The sequence below is a fragment of the Physeter macrocephalus genome, chromosome 2 (assembly GCF_002837175.3).
Source record: "Physeter macrocephalus isolate SW-GA chromosome 2, ASM283717v5, whole genome shotgun sequence".
Taxonomy (NCBI): Eukaryota; Metazoa; Chordata; class Mammalia; order Artiodactyla; family Physeteridae; genus Physeter; species Physeter macrocephalus.
In genome coordinates, this window is record NC_041215.1 from 36,104,652 (window position 1) to 36,128,136 (window position 23,485).

The following is a 23,485-nucleotide window of genomic DNA, read 5'->3' on the forward strand; positions in this document are numbered from 1 at the left end:
GCGGCATGTGGGATCCTCCCAGACCGGGGCGCGAACCCGGTTCCCCTGCATCGGCAGGCAGACGCACAACCACTGCGCCACCAGGGAAGCCCTCATGTCTTTCTTTTACCTCGTGTAGTTCCTAAAGAGACGGGGCGGGTTATGGCCAAGGTTGGCTTCCTCAGAAGTTTCAAGGGAAACGGTCCTCTATACTTGCCTCACTCTTGAAACCACTTTTTTCCTTCCCAGTCAAAATTTCAATCTCTTTTTACTCTTACCATATGAGATAATGTATTAAACTTTATTCAATGAGAACTTTATTTGTTTAAATGAGATTAAATGGGATAATTATTATTTTTTAAAGTACATCATGAGAACTTAATACATGATAGCTACTATTGTGGCCTAAAAATTGGGTTCTAAATGAATTCTTAAGTCAGAGATCCTTCGAAATGAATACACAGGAAGCTAATCTCCATTTTCTAAGGTGGGAGAGTTAATAAAATTTGGGTTTTGTTAGGTGTAGTAAAGAACATGTATTAGCCATCTGGATACAATTCCCATGTTAGCGTAAGATCATGAGAAAATCACTTGGCTTTTCAGTACCACAATCTTTGAATACAGAGGGAGGGTAACTGCTCTTTGTATAACTTCTTTTTTATGTGATTCAAAAGTAGCTGGAAAAAGGTGGCCTTCAAGTGTAAAGACTAAGGCATTTTTACTGGCCCAGTGACATTTGAATAAATGTCGTTTCCTGTTTTCCTTTCCCTTCCCCTCCAGGTTTTCATCGTTGATCCTGCTCATGAGAGCACTGCAGAGTTGATGAACACAGCTGAGATGTTCCTCAGTAATCATATACCACTAAGGTAACACTGTTATCAATTTGATAGTTATATCTCATTTAGCTGAGGTTTTGTTTGTCATTCTTAACAGGTCTGGTGTTACTGAATTGTAGGATAATTAATCGTGGGGATCGTTAAGGGCAGTTTTATCTTTTGTTCAGTATGAAGCCGGTATCTTTTGGGAGAGAGAATTTGATTCTCAATGAATAGAATCTTACCGTCATTGAGTTATTAATAAATAGCTTGTGTAAAAATAGCATGTGGTCTTAGCTTGCTTAGGGAATTTTCCTAAGTAAGTGTTCACATTACAAAGCCTACCTTCAGCAGAGATAAGGATAAGGAGCTTTGCCAAGAACTTTTGTCAGACTGTCAAGGACTAAATGTATACACAGCTTTTTATAGATGCAAACAGACACATTTATTTCACTTGTGTTACCAAATCTGCCAACGGGGTACTTAAATGGCTGGGGTTTCAGAACAATGTTTGAAGGTTTTATATATAAGGATTAAGATATTCCCACATTCTGAATAGTATGTGGTAATTTTACATGTTGATAAAATTTGAATTCTTAGAAAACATGAAAATAAAGAAGAAAAGAGCTCTTTAGCTAATTGATGTTATTGTGTGTTCCATACTCAGCACTGAGCTAAATGCTGTGAGTGGAACATAAGCCACATTTCTACCCTCTTGGAAAAAATACTGTGCCTACTTTCAGTAAGATATTCAATCAAGTGCTAGGTCATGTCCTTACTAGTTCTAAGTGCTTTAGAATTTCAGGGAAAAAAAAGATTATAGACAGATATTTGGGAAGGACAAAGGTTTCATGGCAAAGTTGGATTTAAGATAGACTTTGGAGAAAATAGCGAGTTTTCATTGATGGAAAAGCAGAGATTTTGAGTTTAATGAAATTTTTAATGTAAACATGAATACCACATGGTTAGGTGGAGGATTACAGCCAGAGAGAGCTATGTTTTGATGAAAAGGGAATATAAGAACACAAAAGAAGTTGGCTCATGGTACACAGTGGGCATTAATTAAAGATTTACTGAATCGCATTGAGGGACAGGAAGAGGGCATGGGCTCTTCAGATTGCAAAGGTAGGTGAGAAGAAGGCACTTAACTCACAGGCATGTTGTGAACAGCTGGTGGAAAGACCAAGGCAGACCAGCGGTTGTTTTCCTTTGTATGAGTTGCTGTGGTACACAGAGTTGTTGGCAGGGACCGAGGAGAGGAGGGGACACATCTGAGAGCCTCCCTACTGGTACTTGATGAGGGACTGGTCCTGGGAGAAACAGTAGTCTGGATTTGGGGACTTAGCTAGCAGAACAACTCTCATGCCCATTTTAAAAATTGAATACTTGGGAAAGGGAAGTACTTTGTGAGGAGATAATTAGGTTCTAGCCCTTATTTTTATTTTCATAAGAATAATATTTAGGTCATTTCTGCCTGGTGCTTACTCATTTGATTTCTGTCATAAGAGGGGTTTTAAAAAGACAAAGACAATTTTTAATCTAAAAACAAGCCCTCTCAACTACCTCATATGTGCAACTACCTCATCCATGCATACACAAATTCTACACATACCTCCTAAGAGCATGATGTTTGATATATGTTTATCATATATTTTTAGGCTGTACTTTTAAAAAAAAATTAATAGACTTTGTATTTTTTAGAGCAATGTTGATTAATTAACTGGTATTGCTACATTATTATTAACTAAAGTCCATAGTTTACATTAGGGTTCATTGTTTGTGCTGTACATTTTGTGGATTTTGACAGAGGTATAATGACATGTTTCCACCATTATAGTATCATATAGCTTATCAGACTGTCAAGGACTAAATGTATACACAGCTTTTTATAGATGCAAACAGACACATTTATTTCACTTGTGTTACCAAATCTGCCAACGGGGTACTTAAATGGCTGGGGTTTCAGAACAATGTTTGAAGGTTTTATATATAAGGATTAAGATATTCCCACATTCTGAATAGTATGTGGTAATTTTACATGTTGATAAAATTTGAATTCTTAGAAAACATGAAAATAAAGAAGAAAAGAGCTCTTTAGCTAATTGATGTTATTGTGTGTTCCATACTCAGCACTGAGCTAAATGCTGTGAGTGGAACATAAGCCACATTTCTACCCTCTTGGAAAAAATACTGTGCCTACTTTCAGTAAGATATTCAATCAAGTGCTAGGTCATGTCCTTACTAGTTCTAAGTGCTTTAGAATTTCAGGGAAAAAAAAGATTATAGACAGATATTTGGGAAGGACAAAGGTTTCATGGCAAAGTTGGATTTAAGATAGACTTTGGAGAAAATAGCGAGTTTTCATTGATGGAAAAGCAGAGATTTTGAGTTTAATGAAATTTTTAATGTAAACATGAATACCACATGGTTAGGTGGAGGATTACAGCCAGAGAGAGCTATGTTTTGATGAAAAGGGAATATAAGAACACAAAAGAAGTTGGCTCATGGTACACAGTGGGCATTAATTAAAGATTTACTGAATCGCATTGAGGGACAGGAAGAGGGCATGGGCTCTTCAGATTGCAAAGGTAGGTGAGAAGAAGGCACTTAACTCACAGGCATGTTGTGAACAGCTGGTGGAAAGACCAAGGCAGACCAGCGGTTGTTTTCCTTTGTATGAGTTGCTGTGGTACACAGAGTTGTTGGCAGGGACCGAGGAGAGGAGGGGACACATCTGAGAGCCTCCCTACTGGTACTTGATGAGGGACTGGTCCTGGGAGAAACAGTAGTCTGGATTTGGGGACTTAGCTAGCAGAACAACTCTCATGCCCATTTTAAAAATTGAATACTTGGGAAAGGGAAGTACTTTGTGAGGAGATAATTAGGTTCTAGCCCTTATTTTTATTTTCATAAGAATAATATTTAGGTCATTTCTGCCTGGTGCTTACTCATTTGATTTCTGTCATAAGAGGGGTTTTAAAAAGACAAAGACAATTTTTAATCTAAAAACAAGCCCTCTCAACTACCTCATATGTGCAACTACCTCATCCATGCATACACAAATTCTACACATACCTCCTAAGAGCATGATGTTTGATATATGTTTATCATATATTTTTAGGCTGTACTTTTAAAAAAAAATTAATAGACTTTGTATTTTTTAGAGCAATGTTGATTAATTAACTGGTATTGCTACATTATTATTAACTAAAGTCCATAGTTTACATTAGGGTTCATTGTTTGTGCTGTACATTTTGTGGATTTTGACAGAGGTATAATGACATGTTTCCACCATTATAGTATCATATAGCTTAGTTTCACTGCCCTAAAAATGCCCTGTGCTCCACCTGTTTGTCCCTCCCTCCCTCCCTCCCTCTGTCCCTCTCTCCCTCTGTCCCTCTCTCCCAGCTCCTGGCAACAACTGATCTTGTTACTGTCTCCATAGTTTTTGCCTTTTCCAGAATCATGATGTATGTAACATTTTCAGATTTGCTTCTTTCACTTAGCAGTACAGTATGCTTTTAAGCTTTGTCCATGTCTTTTTGTGGCTTAATACCTCATTTTTATCACTGAATAATATTCCATTATATGGATGTCCTATAGTTTTTTTAATTCATTCACCTGTTAACAACATCTTGGTTGCTTCCAGATTAGGGCAGTTATGAGTAAAGCTGCTACAAACATTTGTATGCAGGTTTTTGTATGGATATAAGTTTTCAGCACGTTTGAGTAAATACTGCTAAGTGTGATTACTTTATCTTATGGTAAAAGTGTGTTTAGTTTTTTGAGAAACTGCCACACTGTGTTCCAAGTGGTTGTACTGTTTTACATTCTCACCAGCAATGATTGAGGGTGCCTATGGCTCCCCATCCCCTCCAGAGTTCGGTGTTGTCAGTACTTTTTGGATTTTAGCCATTCTCATAGGTGTATGGTGGTATCTCATTATGGTTTTAATTTGAAATTCCCTAATGACATATGATTTTGAGCATCTTTTAGTGTGCTTATTTGCCAGCTGTATACCTTGTTCGGTGAGGTGCCTGTTTAGATCTTTTGCCCATTTTTAACTGTTTTTAATTGTTAGTTTTAAGAGTTCTTAGCATATTTTGCATATCAGTCCTTTATCAGATATCTGTTTTGCACAGATTTTCTTTTCATCTTGGCTTGTCTTCCTTCTCTTAACAGTTTCTTTTGCAGAACAGAAGTTCTTAATTTGAATGAAGTCCAGCTTATCAGTTCTTTTTGTTGTAGGTTGTGCTTTTGGTGTTAGAGCTAAGAAGTTATTGCCAAACCCAGGATCACCTAATTTTATCCTGTGTTATTTTCTAGGAATTTTACAATTTTGTGTTTTACATTTATGTCTGTGATCCATTTGAGTTAAAGACTGTCCTTTTTTTCATTGCTTTTGCTCTAAGATAGAGGCTAGTGGCCTCTATAATGACCAGTGCAAGTTTTTTTGGCCAGTCTGTAGATGTGTAATGGTAGCTCTTTGTGGTTTATTCCTTTAACTTTTAAAATGTAATAAACTTTAACTTTGGTTGTAGCTTTGTTTGTTTGTTTTTATGTTGCAGGTTATTATTAGTCATCAATTTTATACACATCAGTGTATACATGTCAGTCCCAATCGCCCAATTCAGCATGGGTGTAGCTTTTTGCCTAAGGACAGTAGTAAATATTTTTATGCTTTCCATTTACCTATGATGCCTATATTGCTGGTATGAAATCTCAAAATCCACCCCCCCTTCTATATGTTTCCACATTCTGAGAATTTTCACTTCCCCTAATTTTTATTTAAAAACAGAACAAAATCTCCATCTAAAACTATGGCAATACCTTAAACGTCAGTAATGGCCTCATTTCATGATATTGAAACAGCTTGCTTTAATAGTTAGAAAGTCTAAGCCACCTTTGGGAACCTGCTTTTTTATTTTGCAAGTGATGAATGCCTTTGCCAGCCATGTTAGAGTATGATGTGAACTGTGTTTTTCAAGAGAGGATGCCTTTCTTTTTTTCACTGGTTGCATCCTTCAAGATGTTTCTTTTTCTTCTTTTTGCCCTTCCCTTTCTCCCCCAGAATTGGTTTAATCTTTGTGGTTAATGACTCTGAAGATGTTGATGGGATGCAGGATGCTGGAGTGGCTGTTCTGAGAGCGTATAATTATGTTGCCCAAGAAGTGGATGATTATCATGCCTTCCAAACTCTGACACACGTATGTTTTTGTTCAAAATGGCGAATAATTTTTAAAAATCTAACTTACTCTAAGAAACAGTGTGTGGTAAGGAGATTCTGTATTTCTGGAAAGAGAAAAAGGTAAATTATTCACACAAACTTGATGCATTTTGTATTTCCGGAGTTGCCTTTATTGATACACTAATGTTAGTAATAGATTGTTGTGATTTCAGCTAAGATTCCTTAGATACTAATACATTAATGTATCTTAGTTTTCTGCCTTTTGGCGATTTGAAATCACTGATTAATGCCTTTCGGTAAATGTGATGTTCTCTACTTGTTTAAAAAAACTTTGCTTTCTTCCCTTTTAAGACCATCATGATATTTTTGTAAGGAATCAGTTTAATATTCAAGTCATGAAATTCTTATTAACTGTTTTCTCCATTTTAATTGGAAACGGTGAAATATCCTGATTTTTATATATATATTTTAAGATACTTGCTCAAGTTCAAACAGAGAACTCTCCTTGTTTTTTGTTTTCTATTTTTGAGTATAAAAAGTTTACCAGTAATAGTTCTTTTGCTTACAGATTAGTGTTAATTATTGAAAAACTTATCTTTAAAGCAGTTATTTTCATGACTTTTACCCATAAACATGATTTCAGCCTGCTGTTCATTATGTTTGTTATGTTTACTATTTAAAGATTCAGTCAGGGGCATATTTTATTAACTGAAATGTTCATTTATTTATTTGGCCAACTTTTATTAAAGATGCACCCTTTGCCAGGCCCGTACCAGCTGCTAGGGATACAAAGAAGAGTAAGATTTTCCCCCGTCCTCAAACACCTTACAGTCTAGTGGGGGATGCCTCCACACAGATGATTTGGTACAGTGTGGGAAGCACCGCTGGCTACAGCAGCACTAGGACCTCACTCCACTAGGGATGGCCACGGGCATTTCTGTGGAGTGGGAGGTTGTCCCAGCTGAGTGTAGGAGGGAAAACAGGAGTCAGTTGAACAGTGGCTGCAAATCAGAGGTAGTGACTCCAAGTTGTTAGTATGACTTGAGCAGAATATTTTGAGAACAGAGTGGAGAGGGGAACCTCAGTGGTCATTGAGGCCATTAGGCTGGGTAATAGGTGTCCAGATCACAGAGTTAAACTCCAATTAAAACCTCATTCTGATGCATGTATGGAGATGGATCTGGTGAAGGGTAAAGAAAGTGGCAGGGATACTAGTTGTTGAGCTGTTGCTGTGATCTCTGTGAGAAATGGTGGTGGACCTTAGTTAGCAGTGGGCTCTGGAGAATGAAATAAGTTCCAATGAAGTTGCTGAGGATAATAAGGGTTTTTAAGTCTGTTTTTTAAAGTTTTATCCCCTCACAGCTGTGTGAGGAAAGGATAAAGAGGATAAAGAGTTTTCATTTCTTTTTCTTTATTTTTAGTTGCAAAAGTAAAAAAAAATTATGTTCATTATTAAAACTTTAAAAAAATAATATTAAAGTGTGTTGATTAAAAAAATCTGTCTCTGCCCTCCTTAATCCTGCTCCTTAAAGGCAGCCACTTGTTAAAAGCTTGCATTCTTCTAGATGCTTAACTGTACATGTACAGACACAGTTTTGTTGTTGTCTTATGTCTGCCTTTAAAAAACAAGGATTATGCCATACGTATTTTGAAACTTTTTTTCCCCTTAAACTTCATGGACATGAGTTCTTATTTCAAGGATTACTTTTAAGTATTCGGATTTTTTAAAAATTAACACATTTTTGCGTTGGGACTTAATGTGAATATGAACTGATTGAGTCATTTTAAGAATATGTAGTTTCTAACATAAGAAGGCATAAGGAAGTATATGGAAAAGGGAGAATTGCTAATATGGCCCATTTGCTCTTTTTTTTTTTTTTTTTTTTTTTTTGCGTTACGCGGGCCTCTCACTGTTGTGGCCTCTCCCGTTGCGGAGCACAGGCTCCGGACGCGCAGGCCCAGCGGCCATGGCTCACGGGCCCAGCCGCTCCGCGGCACGTGGGATCCTCCCGGACCGGGGCACGAACCCGTGTCCCCTGCATCGGCAGGCGGACTCTCAACCACTGCGCCACCAGGGAAGCCCCCATTTGCTCTTTTTAAGAGAATTAGCTATTGTTTTCATTTTTCCTCTACATTCTGAAATCTTTTGTAATAAATACTCCGAAATTGACATGTGAAAGTGTAGTTGGTTACCTGGTTTTTCTTTCTTCAGATATATAACAAAGTAAGGACTGGAGAAAAAGTTAAAGTTGAACATGTGGTCAGTGTCCTGGAGAAGAAATATCCATATGTGGAAGTGAATAGCATTTTGGGGATTGACTCTGCTTATGATCAGAATCGGAAGGTAAACATTCTCAGGCACTTCTCATTTGACTGCAACACTATACTTGCCTTACGTCTCCTTATTATTGGGGGTTACTGTTAATAAAGGTGGTGATGATGAAATATTTAGGTACTTAGCATTTAAAAATTTAGAAACCTGGTCACTTTTCTGTCTCTGCAAATATAGTTTATATTTCAATTTTGTGAAGATATCATTGATTTTTAGCTGGCCTATTAACTATACAATTGAAAAATAATTTCTCTTTATAATGCACTGGTAGTACTTGAGTGATATATGTTCTGGATAAAATCTGTTGGAAGTATATGATGTGTGTGCCTAATGTGTGTCATGTATTTAATTGTTCAGGCTAAAGATGGAAATGCAATAGGAAATGTAATAAACAGAATGGCAAAGTCTCATAATAAGGATATAGGGAAATATTTTAAAATCTTTATTTAAAGATAATAGTGAGACATTAAATATAGTGAAGGACCTTTATTGTAAGCAGGAACAAGGTGGTCAGTTTATTGAAAGCAAATGTTAAGGCAAGGAATCAAAATACATTTCTGAAACAATTTAAAACAATAAAAAAGTGTATTTATTTACCAGCTTTTTTCATGTTTTTGAATGAAGGACAAGGCCTTTGGTTCATCTGTTTGAGATCTGACCTATCATTTCATTAGAAACCATACTGATAATGCATTGTTTATACTTTCTCTTTTATCTGAGTACAGAATCCTAGATTTTATAATCTCCCTCTCAAGTCTTACCCACACCCAATTCAACACCAGTTGTTTTTTAGCCTTTCACTTTTTTGTTTTTCTAGTCATTCAGTTTGTTTTCGTTTCCTTCCTTCCACTTATTTTAACTTAATATAATTTTATTATGGTAACATTGATTTGTAACATTATGTAAGTTTCACGTGTACAACATTATATTTCTACTTTTGTATCCCCTACAGCTTGCCCACCACCAAAAATTTAGTTTCCATTCATCACCGTACAGTTGATCCCATTTACTCATTTCCCCACCCCCAGTATCCACTACTTTGTTACATGTTTGTTTTTGTTTGGTTTGGTTTGTTCATTTATTTTGTTTTGTTTGTTTATTAGTTTTTTATATTCCACATGTAAGTGAAATCCTATGGTATTTGTCCTTCTCCGTCTGACTTATTTCACTAGCATAATACCCTCAAGGTCCATCCATGTTGTCACAGATGGCAAGATTTCATCTTCTTTTTATGACTGGGAAGTGTTCTATTGTGTGTGTATGTGTGTTTGTGTGTGTGTATGTATATCTCACATCTTCTTTATCCATTCATCTGTTGATGGACACTTGGGTTGTTTCTGTATCTTGGCTATTGTAAACAATGCCATGATGAACATAGGAGTGCATATAATTTTTTGGATTAGTGTTATCACTTTCTTTAGATAAATAACCAGAAATGGAATTACTGGATCATATTCTATTCTTAATTTTTTTTGAGGAATCTCCATACTGTTTTCCATAGTGGCTGTACCAATTTACATTCCAGCAGTGCAAGAGGATTTTCTTTTCTCCACATACTTACCAACATTTGTTATAGTCTGTGTTTTTGATAATAGTCGTTTTGGCAAGTGTGAGGTGATATCTTATGTGGTTTTGATTTGCATTTCCAAAATGAGTAGTGATGTTGAACACCTTTCATGTGCCTGTTGGCCAGCTGTATGTCTTCTTTGGAAAAATGTCTGTTCAAGTCCTCTGCCCATTTTTTTTTTTTTTTTTTTTTTGGTACGTGGGCCTCTCACTGTTGTGGCCTCTCCTGTTGCGGAGCACAGGCTCTGGATGCGCAGGCCCAGTGGCCACGGCTCATGGGCCCAGCTGCTCCGTGGCATGTGGGATCCTCCTGGACCGGGGCACGAACCCGTGTCCCCTGCATCGGTAGGCGGACTCTCAACCACTGCGCCACCAGGGAAGCCCGATACTGCCTTTTTTTCCCTTGGACTTTTATGGTTTCAAGTCTTACATTAAAGTTTTTAATTCATTTTGAGTTAATTTTTGTGTATGGTGTGAGGTAGTGGTCTAGTTTCATTTTTTTTTTTTGCATGTGGCTGTCTGGTTTTCCCAACACCATTTATTGAAGAGATACCATTTCTCCATTGTATGTTCTTTGCTCCTTTGTCATAAATTGTCCATATATGTTTGGTTTTATTTCTAGGCTCTCATTCTGTTCCATTGATCTATGTCTGTTTTCCTGCCAATACCATGCTGTTTGGATTAGTATGGCTTTGTAATATAGTTTGAAGTCAGGAAATGTGATACCTCCAGCTTTGTTCTTTTTCTCAGGATTGTTTTGGTTATTCAGGATCTTTTCTGTTTCTGTATAAATTTCAGAATTTTTGTTCTATTTCTGTGAAAAATGTCCTTGGGATTTTGATAGGGATTACATTGAATCTGTAATGTAAATTGTCTTAGGTAATAGGGACATTTTATTTATTTATTTTTGGCTGCACCATGCAGGATGTGGGATCCCTGACCAGGGATTGAATCCACACCCCTTGCAGTGGGAGTGTGGAGTCTTAGCCACTGGACCGCCAGGGAAATACCTTTCTTGTTGGGGTGTGTGTGTGTGTTTTTAATTGGCTTTATTTATTTTTTTCTTGGCCATGAGGCATGGCTTGCAGGATCTTTGTTCCCCAACCAGTGATTGAACCAGGGCCCACAGCAGTGAAAGTACAGAGTGCTAACCATTGGACTGCCAGGGAAGTCCAGTCCATGAGCATGAAATATCTTTCCATTTATTTGTGTCTTCTTTGGTTTCTTTCAACAGTCTTACAGGTTTCAGGGTACATCTTTCACCTCCCTGGTTAAATTTATTGTGATTATAAATGGGATTGTTTTCTTAATTTCTCTTTCTGCCTAGTGTATAGAAGAAATGCAACAGATTTTTGTATATTGCTTTTATATCTTGCAACTTTATTGTATTTGTTTATTACTTCCAATAATTTTTTGGTGGAGTCTTTAGGGTTTTCTGCACATAAAATCATGTCATCTGCAAATAGTAACAGTTTTACTTCTTTCCAATTTGGGCATGTTTTATTTCTTTTTCTTACCTCATTGCTCTGGCTAGGATTTTCAATATTGTGTTGAAAATGAGTGGCGAGAGTGGGCATCCTTGTCTTGTTCCCGATCTTAGAGTGATAGCTTTCAGTTTTTCACCATTGAGTATGATGTTAGCTGTGGATTTGTTGTATGTGGACTTTATTACATTGAGGTATGTCCCTTCTATACCCACTTCACTGAGAGTTTATATCATAAATGGGTGTTGAATCTTCTCAAATGGTTTTTCTGCATCTGTTGAGATGATCATGTGGTTTTTATCATTCATTTTGTTAATGTGGTGTATCACGTTGATTGATGTGGGGATTTTGAATCATCCTTTCATGCCTAGAATATATTTCACTTGATCATGGTGTATGATCCTTATTTTTTTTTTTTTTGAAGGTCATCTTTAAAAAAAAAAATTATTTATTTATTTTTGGCTGTGCTGGGTCATTGTTGCTGTGTGTGGGCTTTCTCTAGTTGTGGCGAACAGGGGCTGCTCTTCATTGCGGTGCGTGGGCTTCTCATAGTGGTGGCTTCTCTTGTTGTGGAGCACGGGCTCCAGGCGCGCAGGCTTCAGTAGTTGTGGCATGCAGGCTCAGTAGTTGTGGTTCATGGGCTCTAGAGCGTGAGCTCAATAGTTGTGAACAGGCATAGTTGCTCCGCAGCATGTGGGATCTTCCCAGACCAGGGCTCCAACTCGTGTCCCCTGCAATGGCAGATGGATTCCTTCTTTTTTTTTTGGATGTGGACCATTTTTAAAGTCTTTATTGAATTTGTTACAATATTGCTTCTGTTTTGGTTTTTTGGCCGTGAGGCATGTGGAATCTTAGCTCCCCGACCAGGGATCGAACCTGCACCCCCTGTATTGGAAGGCGAAGTCTTAACCACTGGACCGCCAGGAAAGTCCCGGCAGGTGGATTCTTAACCACTGTGCCACCAGGGAAGTCCCTGTATAATCCTTTTGATGTATTGTTGAATTCAGTTTGCTAATATTTTGTTGGGGATTTTTGCATCTGTGTTCATCAGAGATATTGGCCTGTAATTTTCTTTTATTTGTGTTGTCTTTGTTTGGTTTTGTTATTAGGGTAACTCTGGCCACATAAAATATGTTCTGTTTGCTTCAGTTTTTTGGAAGACTTTGAGAAGGACTGGTGTTACTTCTTCTTTAAATGTTTTGTAGCACTCACTAAGGAAACCATGTGGTCCTAGGCTTTTCTTTGTTGGGAGGATATTCATTACTGATTCCGACTCCTTACTTATTATTGGTCTGTCCAGATTTTCTATTTCTTCATGATTCAGTCTTGGTAGGTTTTATGTTTCTAGGAATTTATCCATTTCTTCTAGGTTATCCCGGAAGATATGTATTACGTATATATAATAATATCTTTAAAAAAATTTATTACAGTTTTTAAAAAAATAAATTCATTTATTTATTTATTTTTGGCTGCATTGGGTCTTTGTTGCTACCTGCGGGCTTTCTCTAGTTGCGGTGAGCAGGGGCTACTCTTCTTTGCAGTGTGCGGGCTTCTCATTGCGGTGGCTTCTCTTGTTGCAGAACAAAGGCTCTAGGCGCACAGGCTTCAGTAGTTGTGGCACACGGGCTCAGTAGTTGTGCACATGGGCTTAGTTGCTCCGCAGCATGTGGGATCCTCCTCGACCAGGGCTTGAATCCATGTTCCCTGCATTGGCAGGTGGATTCTTAACCACTGCACCACCAGGGAAGTCCCCATAATATACATCTTAATCCTCTATCTGTATCTTGTCCCTCCCCACTTCACTCTCCCCACTGGTAACCAGTAATTTGTTCTGTATATCTGTGAGTCTGTTTTTTTTTGTTGTTGTTATATTCACTAGTTTGCTGTATTTTATAGATTCCACATGTAAGTGAGATCATACAGGATTTGTCTTTCTCTGTCTGACTTATTTCACTTGGCATAATGCCCTCCAAGTCCATCCATGTTGTTGGAAATGGCAAAATTTCATTCTTTTTTATGGCGGAGTAGGAGTCCATTGTGTATGTAAACTACATCTTCTTTATCCATTCATCTCTTGATGGACACTTAGGTTGCTTCCATATCTTTGTTTTTTATTTTTTTTAACATCTTTATTGGAGTATAATTGCTTTGCAGTGTTGTGTTAATTTCTGCCTTATAACAAAGTGAATCAGCTGTACATATACATATATCCCCATATCCCCTCCCTCTTGCGCCTCCTTCCCACCATCCCTGTCCCACCCGTCTAGGTGGTCACAAAGCACCGAGCTGATCTCCCGGTGCTATGCAGCTGCTTCCCACTAACTATCTATTTTACATTTGGTAGTCTGTATGTCAGTGCTACTCTTTCACTTCCTCCCAGCTTACCCTTCCCCCTCCCCATGTCCTCAAGTCCATTCTCTACCTCTGTGTCTTTATTCCTGTCCTAGATTCCATATATATGTGTTAGCATACGGTATTTGTTTTTCTCTTTCTGACTTACTTCACTCTGTATGACCGACTCTAGGTCCATCCACCTCACTGCACATAACTCAATTTCATTTCTTTTTATGACTGACTGATATTCCATTGTATATATGTGTCACATCTTCTTTATCCATTCATCTGTTGATGGACACTTAGGTTGCTTCCACGTCCTGGCTATTGTAAATAGTGCTGCAGTGAACATTGTGGTACATGTCTCTTTTTGAATTATGGTTTTCTGCTTCCATATCTTTAATTCCCCTATTAACATTGTATAGTTGTCTTTTTCTCGCTAGTGATCTGTTAGTATTCGTTTCATATATTTAGGTGTTCCGATGTTGGGTGCATATATATTTAGAATTGTTAAATCTTCTCAATGAATTGACCCCATTATCATTATATAATGACTTTTTTATCTCTTGTTACAGTTTTTGGCTTAAACTCTGTTTTGTCTGATAGAAATATAGCTACCCCTGCTCTCTTCTGGTTTCCACTTACGTAAGTGTATCTTTTTCTATCCCTTCACTTTGAGTCTGTTTGTGTCCTTAAAGCTGCAAGGAATTGTAGGCTTATATAGTTGGGTCTTATTTTTCAATCCATCTAGCCATTCTGTGCCTTTTGATTGGAGAATTTAATACAGGAACATTTAGAGTAGTTATTGATAGGTAAGGGACATAGTAATGCCATTTTATTAGTTATTTGAGGCTGATTTATATTTCTCTTGTTCCTTTTTTCCGCTCTTGCTCCCTCCCTTTGTGAACTGATGATTTTTCGTAATGGTATGCTTTGGTTCCCTTCTCTTCATCTTTTGTGAACCTACTGTAGATTTTTGTTTTGTGGTTACTATGAGTCTTACGTAAAATATTTTATAGATAAAATAATCTTTTTTATGTTGATGACTTTGATCAAATATAAAAACCACCCTTTTATTCCCACCCCTTTTTTGTTTTGGACATCACAGTTTAACTCTTTATATTGTGTATTCACAATAAAATTATATCTATAGTTACTTTTAGTACTCTTGTCTTTTTTTTTTTGCTTTTCATCAGCATATTTTTTACATTGAAAAACAGCAAGATGGAGTTTTCTGCATGAACAGCATCATCTTTAGAGGGGAATTCAGGCAGCTGTCATCCATCCCGCATTCCCTTTGAGCATGGAGGGCATTGCTACAAAATTCATGGTTGAGGGCCCTCTCTTGCTTCATTTGAATACTCTTGTCTTTTAACCTTTATAGAGTTAAGTGGTTAATACACCATCATATTACAGTGTTAGGGTGTTCTGAATTTAACTATATACTTACCTTTACTAGTGTGTTGTATGTTTTCATGTTACTAATTAACGTCCTTTCATTTCAGCTTGAAGGACTCCTTTTAGCATTTCTTGTAAGGCACATCTGGTGATGATGAACTCTCTTAGCTTTTGTTTGTCTGGGAATGTCTTTATTTCTCCTCCATTTCTAGACGATAACTTTGCCAGGTAGAGTATTCTTGGTTGGCAGTTTTTTCTTTTAGCAGTTTGAATGTATCATCCCACTCACTCCTTGCCTGCATCTTTTTTACTGAGATGTCCACTGTTAGCCTTCCCTGGTAAGTTACAAGCTTCTTCTTCTCTTGCTGCTCTTAAGAGTGTCTGTTTTTGACTTTTGATAGTTTTATTATAATGTGTCTTGGAGAGGTTCTCTTTAAATTTATTTTCTTTGGTGACCTATGATCTTCAGGAACTTGGATATCCAAATCTCTCTCCAGATTTGGGAAGTTCTTATCCATTATTTCTTTAAACAAGCTTTCTGCCCCCTTCTCTATCTCATCTTCTCTGGAACTCCAGTAATTTGAAAATTATCCATATACCATTTTTTTAATTCTTTGGTTGCTGTTGTTATTGTTGTCCTCTGACTGGATAATTGCAAAGTTCCTGTCTTCTAACTTGTAGATTTTTTTCTTTTGCTTGATTTCACTCTGATGTTAATGCTATATCATTTTTAAAATTTCATTCATTATATACTTCAGCTTCAGGATTTTGGTTTGGTTCATTTTTATGCTCTCTCTCTATTAAAATTCTGATTTTGTTTGTGTATTGTTTTCTTGATTTTGTTGAGTTGTCCTTCTGTGTCTTCTTGTAGCTCACTGAGTCTCCCAAAAACAGCTATTCTGAATTCTTCATTGGGTAAATTGCAGATCTCCATGTCTTCGGGATTGGTAACTGGAAGATTATTGCGATCCTTAGGTGATGTTATACTTTCTTGATTTTTCATGTTCCTTGCAATTTTAAGTTGCTACCAGAAGTGACTGGTAGCAGTCACTTCTACCAGTCTTTACTCTCTGCTTTGGGAGAGAAATACCTTCCATTTCAGCCTTGCTAGGAATTTTGAGGCTTTCTCAGAATGTCTGTGGGTACACCTGCTCCATGCTGTTGTTGCCTCTTGTGCAGAATTCTGAACTTGTTTAACTCCTCTTGATTCTACGTTGCCTCCAGGCTGGGTGCTGACAGGCTACCTCCTTTTTGTTTTTCCCAAAGTGGCGCTAAAGCTCAAGTTTTTTGTCTCTTTCTGGCCTCCTGATGTGGATTGGCTTTCTGTACGTCCTCACTATCCATCTAGCAAAGCTCACTCTTGCTGCCCTTGTCAGGATTGTGCACTGGGAGCCAGCCACAGGGTGTGGGTATATGGGGGTAGGGTGTGTGCAGAGCACTGTGGGGTGCCCATGAGCCATCTGGGGGCATCTGTGGATGAGGTGTCCTGGGTGTCTCATAGGTGGGCTTGTTGATGCAGTAAGTAGGATCTGCCTTCCTTAAATGCCCTGTGAGCGCACTATCTGCTGCCCTCCCAGCCTCTTCCCTCATGGTGACGCCACCCACAAATCAGTGTTCTGGATGGAGCGGGAGAGAAATGAGCCTCTCTGGCAGCATCCCACAGAGCTGGAGGAGTTGAGTGCTCAACCCTTGCTCTTATGTCCTTTGTAGGAGAAATCATAGGCTCAGAAGATCTCCTGTGGCCCTAAGCTGTACTGCCTTGGGAGAGGGGTGAGGTGAATAAAGTCAGACTGTTCTCTTACCCTCTCCAGTGTGTCCAAATTGATATTTTTTTGCTCCAGTGGTGTCCTGGGACTTCTTGCTGGAAACCTGGACTTCACGGAGGCTGTCTTGTCTATGGGTGATTGATTAAGATAGTTTTTCCCAGGGGTTCCCTGGAGCCAGCTCATGCATCAATGCAGAGCCCACAGCCAGGGTCAGAGTCCGTCTGCATGTTACCTGCTGCACGGGCGGGCAACACTTCTCCCGGGCCACTTGGCATATGGTGCTGAATTCCAAAGCTCCCACAAAGACCCTTTTGTCTGTGGATAGATGCCAAGTTGTTGTTTTTCTGTGGGGGAGACGCTAATGAGGGAAGTCTTATTCAGCATGATACTGACATCACTCCTGCCTCAGTGTTAAATCTCCTTGGTTTAAGGTTTGGAGTTGAAGCTGGTCATGAGAGCTACTCAGTTTAGACTGAACATGTTTCCATTATTGTATTGCAACCTTCTGTTCAGTCACTTACCTTTTTTTTTTTTTTTAAATAAAATAATATTGATATGGGCACCTAGTGATTTTTCACATTTTCACAAACAGCCTGAGTAGCGCTGTAGAAAAAGAAAAGGTGAAATAAAAGGAAAGAAGGGCCACTTCGGGAATATTTGAGAAAATTAATGGAATTTTCTTATATTTCACTTTTGGAAAATGTTTAACTCTGGTTCTCTATCCTATTGAAGAAAAAGTACATGTTGCCTTTTTTATTGTGGATGATTGCTATATCAAAAGGATTTGCTTGAAAAACATTGACTATAGTGGACAAATTGGGGCAAAGGGTATTTTTACATGTTGTCTTTTATGCATTGAAATCTTGATTTTGCTGAAGAATCAAGTGGGAGTATCACAGACCTAACTCCTCAATAGTTTCCCAGATTTGGCCTTTTTCCTCATCTCTACTGGTTAGAGGCCCTTCCCATATAAACAGATCATAATTACCTAGCTATTTAAGTAGGCGTATACTCTCAAGAGAAGGATGTTGTGAGATTCCCAGAGGTCCTAAGAATCTAATGATCAATAAGATTTTTTAAGTTGCAGGAGCTGTACCCCTCATATGAAAAAGCCCAAGAAAAAAAAGATTTTTTTGAAAAGGAGGAATGACTGCATTTTTAAAAAAAATTAATTTATTTTTGGCTGCGTTGGGTCTTCGTTGCTGCGCACAGGCTTTCTCTAGTTGCGGTGAGCGGGGGCTACTCTTTGTTGCGGTGCGCGGGCTTCTCATTGCGGTGGCTTCTCTTGTTGCGGAGCACGGGCTCTAGGCACACGGGCTTCAGTAGTTGTGGCACACGGGCTCAGTAGTTGTGGCTCGCAGGTTCTAGAGTGCAGGCTCAGTAGTTGTGGCGCACGGGCTTAGTTGCTCTGCGACATGTGGGATCTTCCCTGACCAGGGATTGAACCCGTGTCCCCTGCATTGTCAGGCAGATTGTTATCCACTGTGCCACCAGGGAAGCCCGAGTGCATTTTTTTCTTTTAAAGGAAGAATGAGTGCGGTTAGCAAATGTTATTACACTGAGGAATATCTGTACCTTTTGTGTAAATCTGAAGCTGTGTTATCTTCTATGCCTGGTCTTTGAAAGAAGTAATCATTTCTAAAAACTACATTGTACAATTAAAGTAGATCTTTTGAACTGAAGAGAATATAGTCTGATAGGTGCATATTTATATGTTTCAAAGCCAAAGTAAGAAAAGTTCTAACTTATTCATGCAAACATTTTACATTTGGCATATTAACTCTGAGTCTTTATTAATCTCAGTTATCATTTATGAATGGCTCATTCGTGATTTTGTAGTCAGTGTTTCAAAATTATATGTAATTAGCATTTTTAGTGATCAGTTGGTAGAAATTCTCAAGTGTAATTTTTAAGCGTGACTCTGATAATTGGCCTGCATTCTGTTAATTTTTAATCTGATAATCTATTTGCAAGTTGCAAAAATGGAAAGTTTATAGTCAAAACATCTCCCTCCCACTCTTGCCTTTTACTCAGTTGCCATGTTCAGAGAAAACCAGCATTACTTCTTATTGTCACTGAGAGTTACAATGTGGATTTTGTTTTATTTTCCTGGGGGATTGATTTTCAAAGCTCAAAGTAGATTAAAATTGAGTTTTTATGAACTTCTTTGAGATAGGTGAGATGTCAAAGAACAGAATTAATGTAACAGTTTTGGGAGTGTACATTTTAAAAGTTTTAACCATGATATACAGAGATGGCAGAAATCAACCTGGAAGGCCTTTCTCATTGTGCCATGTTAGTCCATCAGATAAGTCTGTACTATCAGTTATCACTGTGGCTAGATCTGAAACTAAGCTGATGACTGGTATTAGTTACCGAATTGAGGTACTTTTCTATTTGTGCTATCTAAAAAGGTTATATATTTTTAAATTCTGCTGTTTTCAGAAGATAGCAGTTACAAGATGTTTAACAAGAATGCTTTAAGGACTTTTTTTTATATCTTGGGTAGTAATATAGTTTTTACTCTAAAATCTTAGTCTTGGGTCTGTGGTTGATATCTGGGGGAATGTACCTATGTCGATTGTTGGAAAAGTCTCAGATATGTTTGTTCGCCTGGTACTTCCCTGCCAAGAAACCTCTTTTGTCCTGGAGAAGGCAAAAGATTGAGCTTAGCACATTATAGAGCAATTTTTGAGCACTGTTTTCCCACCAACCTTGTTTTGTGTCCTGTAGGTGTAACTTCTTGTTTAGTGATGTGGATACTTTTAAATTTAGAATTGGGTGTAAATGTTTCATCTCAAGTTATCTGCCCAGGAGCACTAATAATTTATGACAGTCTATAGTTGTGCTGCCCATTATGGTAGCCTCTGGCCACATGAGCTTTTAAAATGGAAATTAATTAATTTCATGTGCTCAATAGCTACATGTGGTTAGTGGTTACTGCATTGGACAGTGAAGATAGAATATCTCTATTGCAGAAAAGTCTGTTGTATAGTTTGGGCTGTAGTATATGTAATTCAGGTCTTAAAATTAAAATTTTAAGGGCTGCTTAAAATTACCCTCATCCCCATCTTCAACCACTTCCTGATTTATAAGGTTTTGTGGTTTTATTAAAACTCAGTAATTTAAACTCAGATTTACCTAGTAGGATATTAACTATGATGTTCTTTATATATTTAAAAAATTAATTTTTATTGGAGTGTAGTTGATTTACAATGTTGTGTTAGTTCTTTATATATTTTTAAAAGAATTTTTCTTCAGTTATTTCTTGGTTTCCATATTTCTGTTGTTTTTTTTCTTAGAACATGTATGTGTGAAAAATATGCTTTGTTCCATTTGTCTCAGGAAGGACAAAAATATGCTGTTTGTGGTCCCATGTGTTTCAGGAAGCCAGAGGCTACTATGAGCAGACTGGAGTTGGTCCACTGCCTGTTGTCCTGTTCAATGGAATGCCCTTTGAAAAGGAGCAGCTAGACCCTGATGAGTTGGAAACCATCACAATGCACAAAATCCTGGAGACTACAACCTTCTTTCAAAGAGCAGTGTACTTGGTAAGTACTGTTTCAAGGCTGATTTTGAAAGAGAATGGTTTGCTTACATTTTTGTAGTCCTGTAGTAGGCAATAAAGTTTTCTGTACACCACTCATAATTGATTTGCAGACTCCCAGCAGGTTCTGCTGTAGTGAAAATATCCCTGAGACTTTCTGTACGTTGTTTTTGAAATAACTAATTTTATTGGCTTCAAGATTAAATTTTATTTTAAAAATTCTTAAGAATTTAGCCATTCTAAGAGACATTTGTTCTACTTGTAAGGAATTTTGACTCAGAAAAATTCAAATATTTTATATATATATAGTTATTGTTGAGATATAACTTACATGCCATAAAACTCAGCCTTTTAAGGTGGACTATGCAGTGGGTTTTAGTATTTACACAGAATTATGCAACTGTCACCACTGTCTAATTTCAGAGCGTTATCCTCACCCCTAAAATAAACCTGACACCCAGCAGCAATCACTCCCCATTTTCCCCCTACCCCACCCTCTGGCACCCGTGAATCTGTTTTCGGTCTCTCTGGATTTGCCTGTTTGGGACATTTTATATAAAGGGCTTCATATAATATATGGTCTTTTGTGACTGATTTCTCTTACTTAGCATAATGTTTTCAAGGTTTATCCTTGTTGGAGCATGTGTCAGTACTTCATTCCTTTTTATGGCCAAATAATAGTTCCTCCAATTGATATACCACAGTTTGTTTATCCATTCATATTTAGATTATTGCCACTTTTTTGGCTACTATGAATAATGCTGCTGCTATAAGCAATCATGTAAAAGTTTTAATATAGACATATGTTCTCAGTTGTCTTGGGTATCTGGCACCCATGAATCTGTTTTCGGTCTCTCTGGATTTGCCTGTTTGGGACATTTTATATAAAGGGATTCATATAATATATGGTCTTTTGTGACTGATTTCTCTTACTTAGCATAATGTTTTCAAGGTTTATCCTTGTTGGAGCATGTGTCAGTACTTCATTCCTTTTTATGGCCAAATAATAGTTCCTCCAATTGATATACCACAGTTTGTTTATCCATTCATATTTAGATTATTGCCACTTTTTTGGCTACTATGAATAATGCTGCTGCTATAAGCAATCATGTAAAAGTTTTAATATAGACATATGTTCTCAGTTGTCTTGGGTATATACTTAGGAGTGGAATTGCCTGCTCATGTAGTTATTCTGTTTTTAATAGTAATTCCATTTTTAACAGAACGGCCAGACTGTTTTTCAAAGCACCTGCACCCTTATACATTCCTCTCAGCAGCGTATGCAGGTTCCATTTTCTATAAATTCTAGCCAATTCCTGGTATTGTCTGTCTCTTCGATTATAGCCTAGTGGGTGTGAAGTGGTATCTCATTGTGGTTTTGATTTGCATTACTCAGTCATGAATGATGTTGAGCATTGTTTCCTATGCTTATTAACCATTTATTTCTCTTTGGAGAAGTGTCTATTCAGATTATTTGCCTGTGTTTAATTGGATTATTTGTTTTATTACTGTTGAGTTATAAGAGTTCTTTGTATATTCTGGACATGAATTCCATATTATTTATGATTTTCAAATATTTTCTCTCATTTTCTGGTTTGTCTTTTTACTTCCTTGGTAGTGTCTTTTAAAGCACAAATGTTTTAATTTTTTTTTTTTTTTTTTTTTGCGGTACGCGGGCCTCTCACTGTTGTGGCCTCTCCCGTTGCGGAGCACAGGCTTCGGACGCGCAGGCTCAGCGGCCATGGCTGACGGGCCTAGCCGCTCCGCGGCATGTGAGATCTTCCCAGACCAGGGCACAAACCCGTGTCTCCTGCATCGGCAGGTGGACTCTCAACCACTGCGCCACCAGGGAAGCCCTAGCCATTTTTAATAGATTTTGTTAAATCAGGTCCTCCATGTGGGATCTTCCCGGACCGGGGCACAAACCCGTATCCCCTGAATCGGCAGGCAGACTCTCAACCACTGCGCCACCAGGGAAGCCCCAAAGCACAAATGTTTTAAATTTTGATTAAGTTCAATTTACTTTTTTTTTGTTGTCCTTGCTTGTATTATTTGTATCATATGTAAGAAACTCTTGCTTAATCCTAGGTCATGAAGATTTCTATGTTTTCTTCTGAGTATTTTATAGTTTTTCCTCTTAACATTTAGTTCTTTGATCCATCTTCAGTTAATTTTTGTATATGGAGTGAGGTAGGATTCCAACTCTTTTTCCCTGTTCAACTTGAGACATGCAACTTGGGTATCTTTTTGAATATTCAGTGGCCCCAGCACCATTTATTGAAAAGAGTAATCTTTCCCCATTAAATTGTCATGGTACTGTTGTCAAACATAAATTGCCCACTAATGTATAGGTTTATTTTTGGACTGTCTCTTGTTTTCCATTAACCTATATATCTTTTTCTTTGTAAGTACCTCACAGTCTTGATTATTGTCATAATCAAGTGTGAGTTTTCCAACTTTGAGCTTTTCTTTTTTAAGAATGGCTCTTCTGTGAATATTAACTACATAAACATATATGAATATGTAAATGTACAGTGAAGCAGTCATTATGATAGCAAAGAATTAGAAATAATTTAAATATCCAACAATATGATGGAACACAATGTAGCCATTGAAAAGATGTTAACTAAGAATATCTAAAGATATGTTTATAACATGTTGCCAAGTGGATTATAAAGTAGTGTGGCCAGGCTGATCCTGTTACTGTGTATATGTGAATGTGTCTGGGTAGGTGTGTTCATATGTAAGTATGTCTGTATGTTTATATGTGTATGTCTGTGTGTGTGTTAGGCTGGAAATAAATACCTCAAATGAGAAGCTTTTTCATGAACAGCATGGCGAGATTATGGATGATTGTTTTTCTTTGGGCTCTTCTGTATTATATTTTCATCAATGAATATGTATTATATTGCTAATATGAAATAAAAAAGTTTTTAAAAAAGCACCAGCCTGTTTACCACCTCACAGATGGGAAACTGCTCAAGCACAGAGAAAAACAGTTGATTTAAAGTTTGAAGAGTAAAATGAATATTTTTAAAAAGTCGGATTTGAGTTCAAAGAGTGAGCTACAGACAAG

General features: G+C 37.6%; 1 protein-coding gene across 2 annotated transcripts in view; it reads left to right on the forward strand.

The window, feature by feature from the left end:
* Nucleotides 1-23,485, forward strand: part of UGGT1 (UDP-glucose glycoprotein glucosyltransferase 1) — a 110,308-nt gene that overhangs the window by 34,762 nt on the left and 52,061 nt on the right. For both annotated transcript variants that reach the window (XM_007127050.4, XM_007127051.4), the window contains exons 15-18: nt 760-845; nt 5,866-6,001; nt 8,195-8,326; nt 20,249-20,413. In XM_007127050.4, the coding sequence (XP_007127112.1) occupies nt 760-845; nt 5,866-6,001; nt 8,195-8,326; nt 20,249-20,413 (519 nt within the window). The remainder of the gene's footprint in view (nt 1-759; nt 846-5,865; nt 6,002-8,194; nt 8,327-20,248; nt 20,414-23,485) is intronic.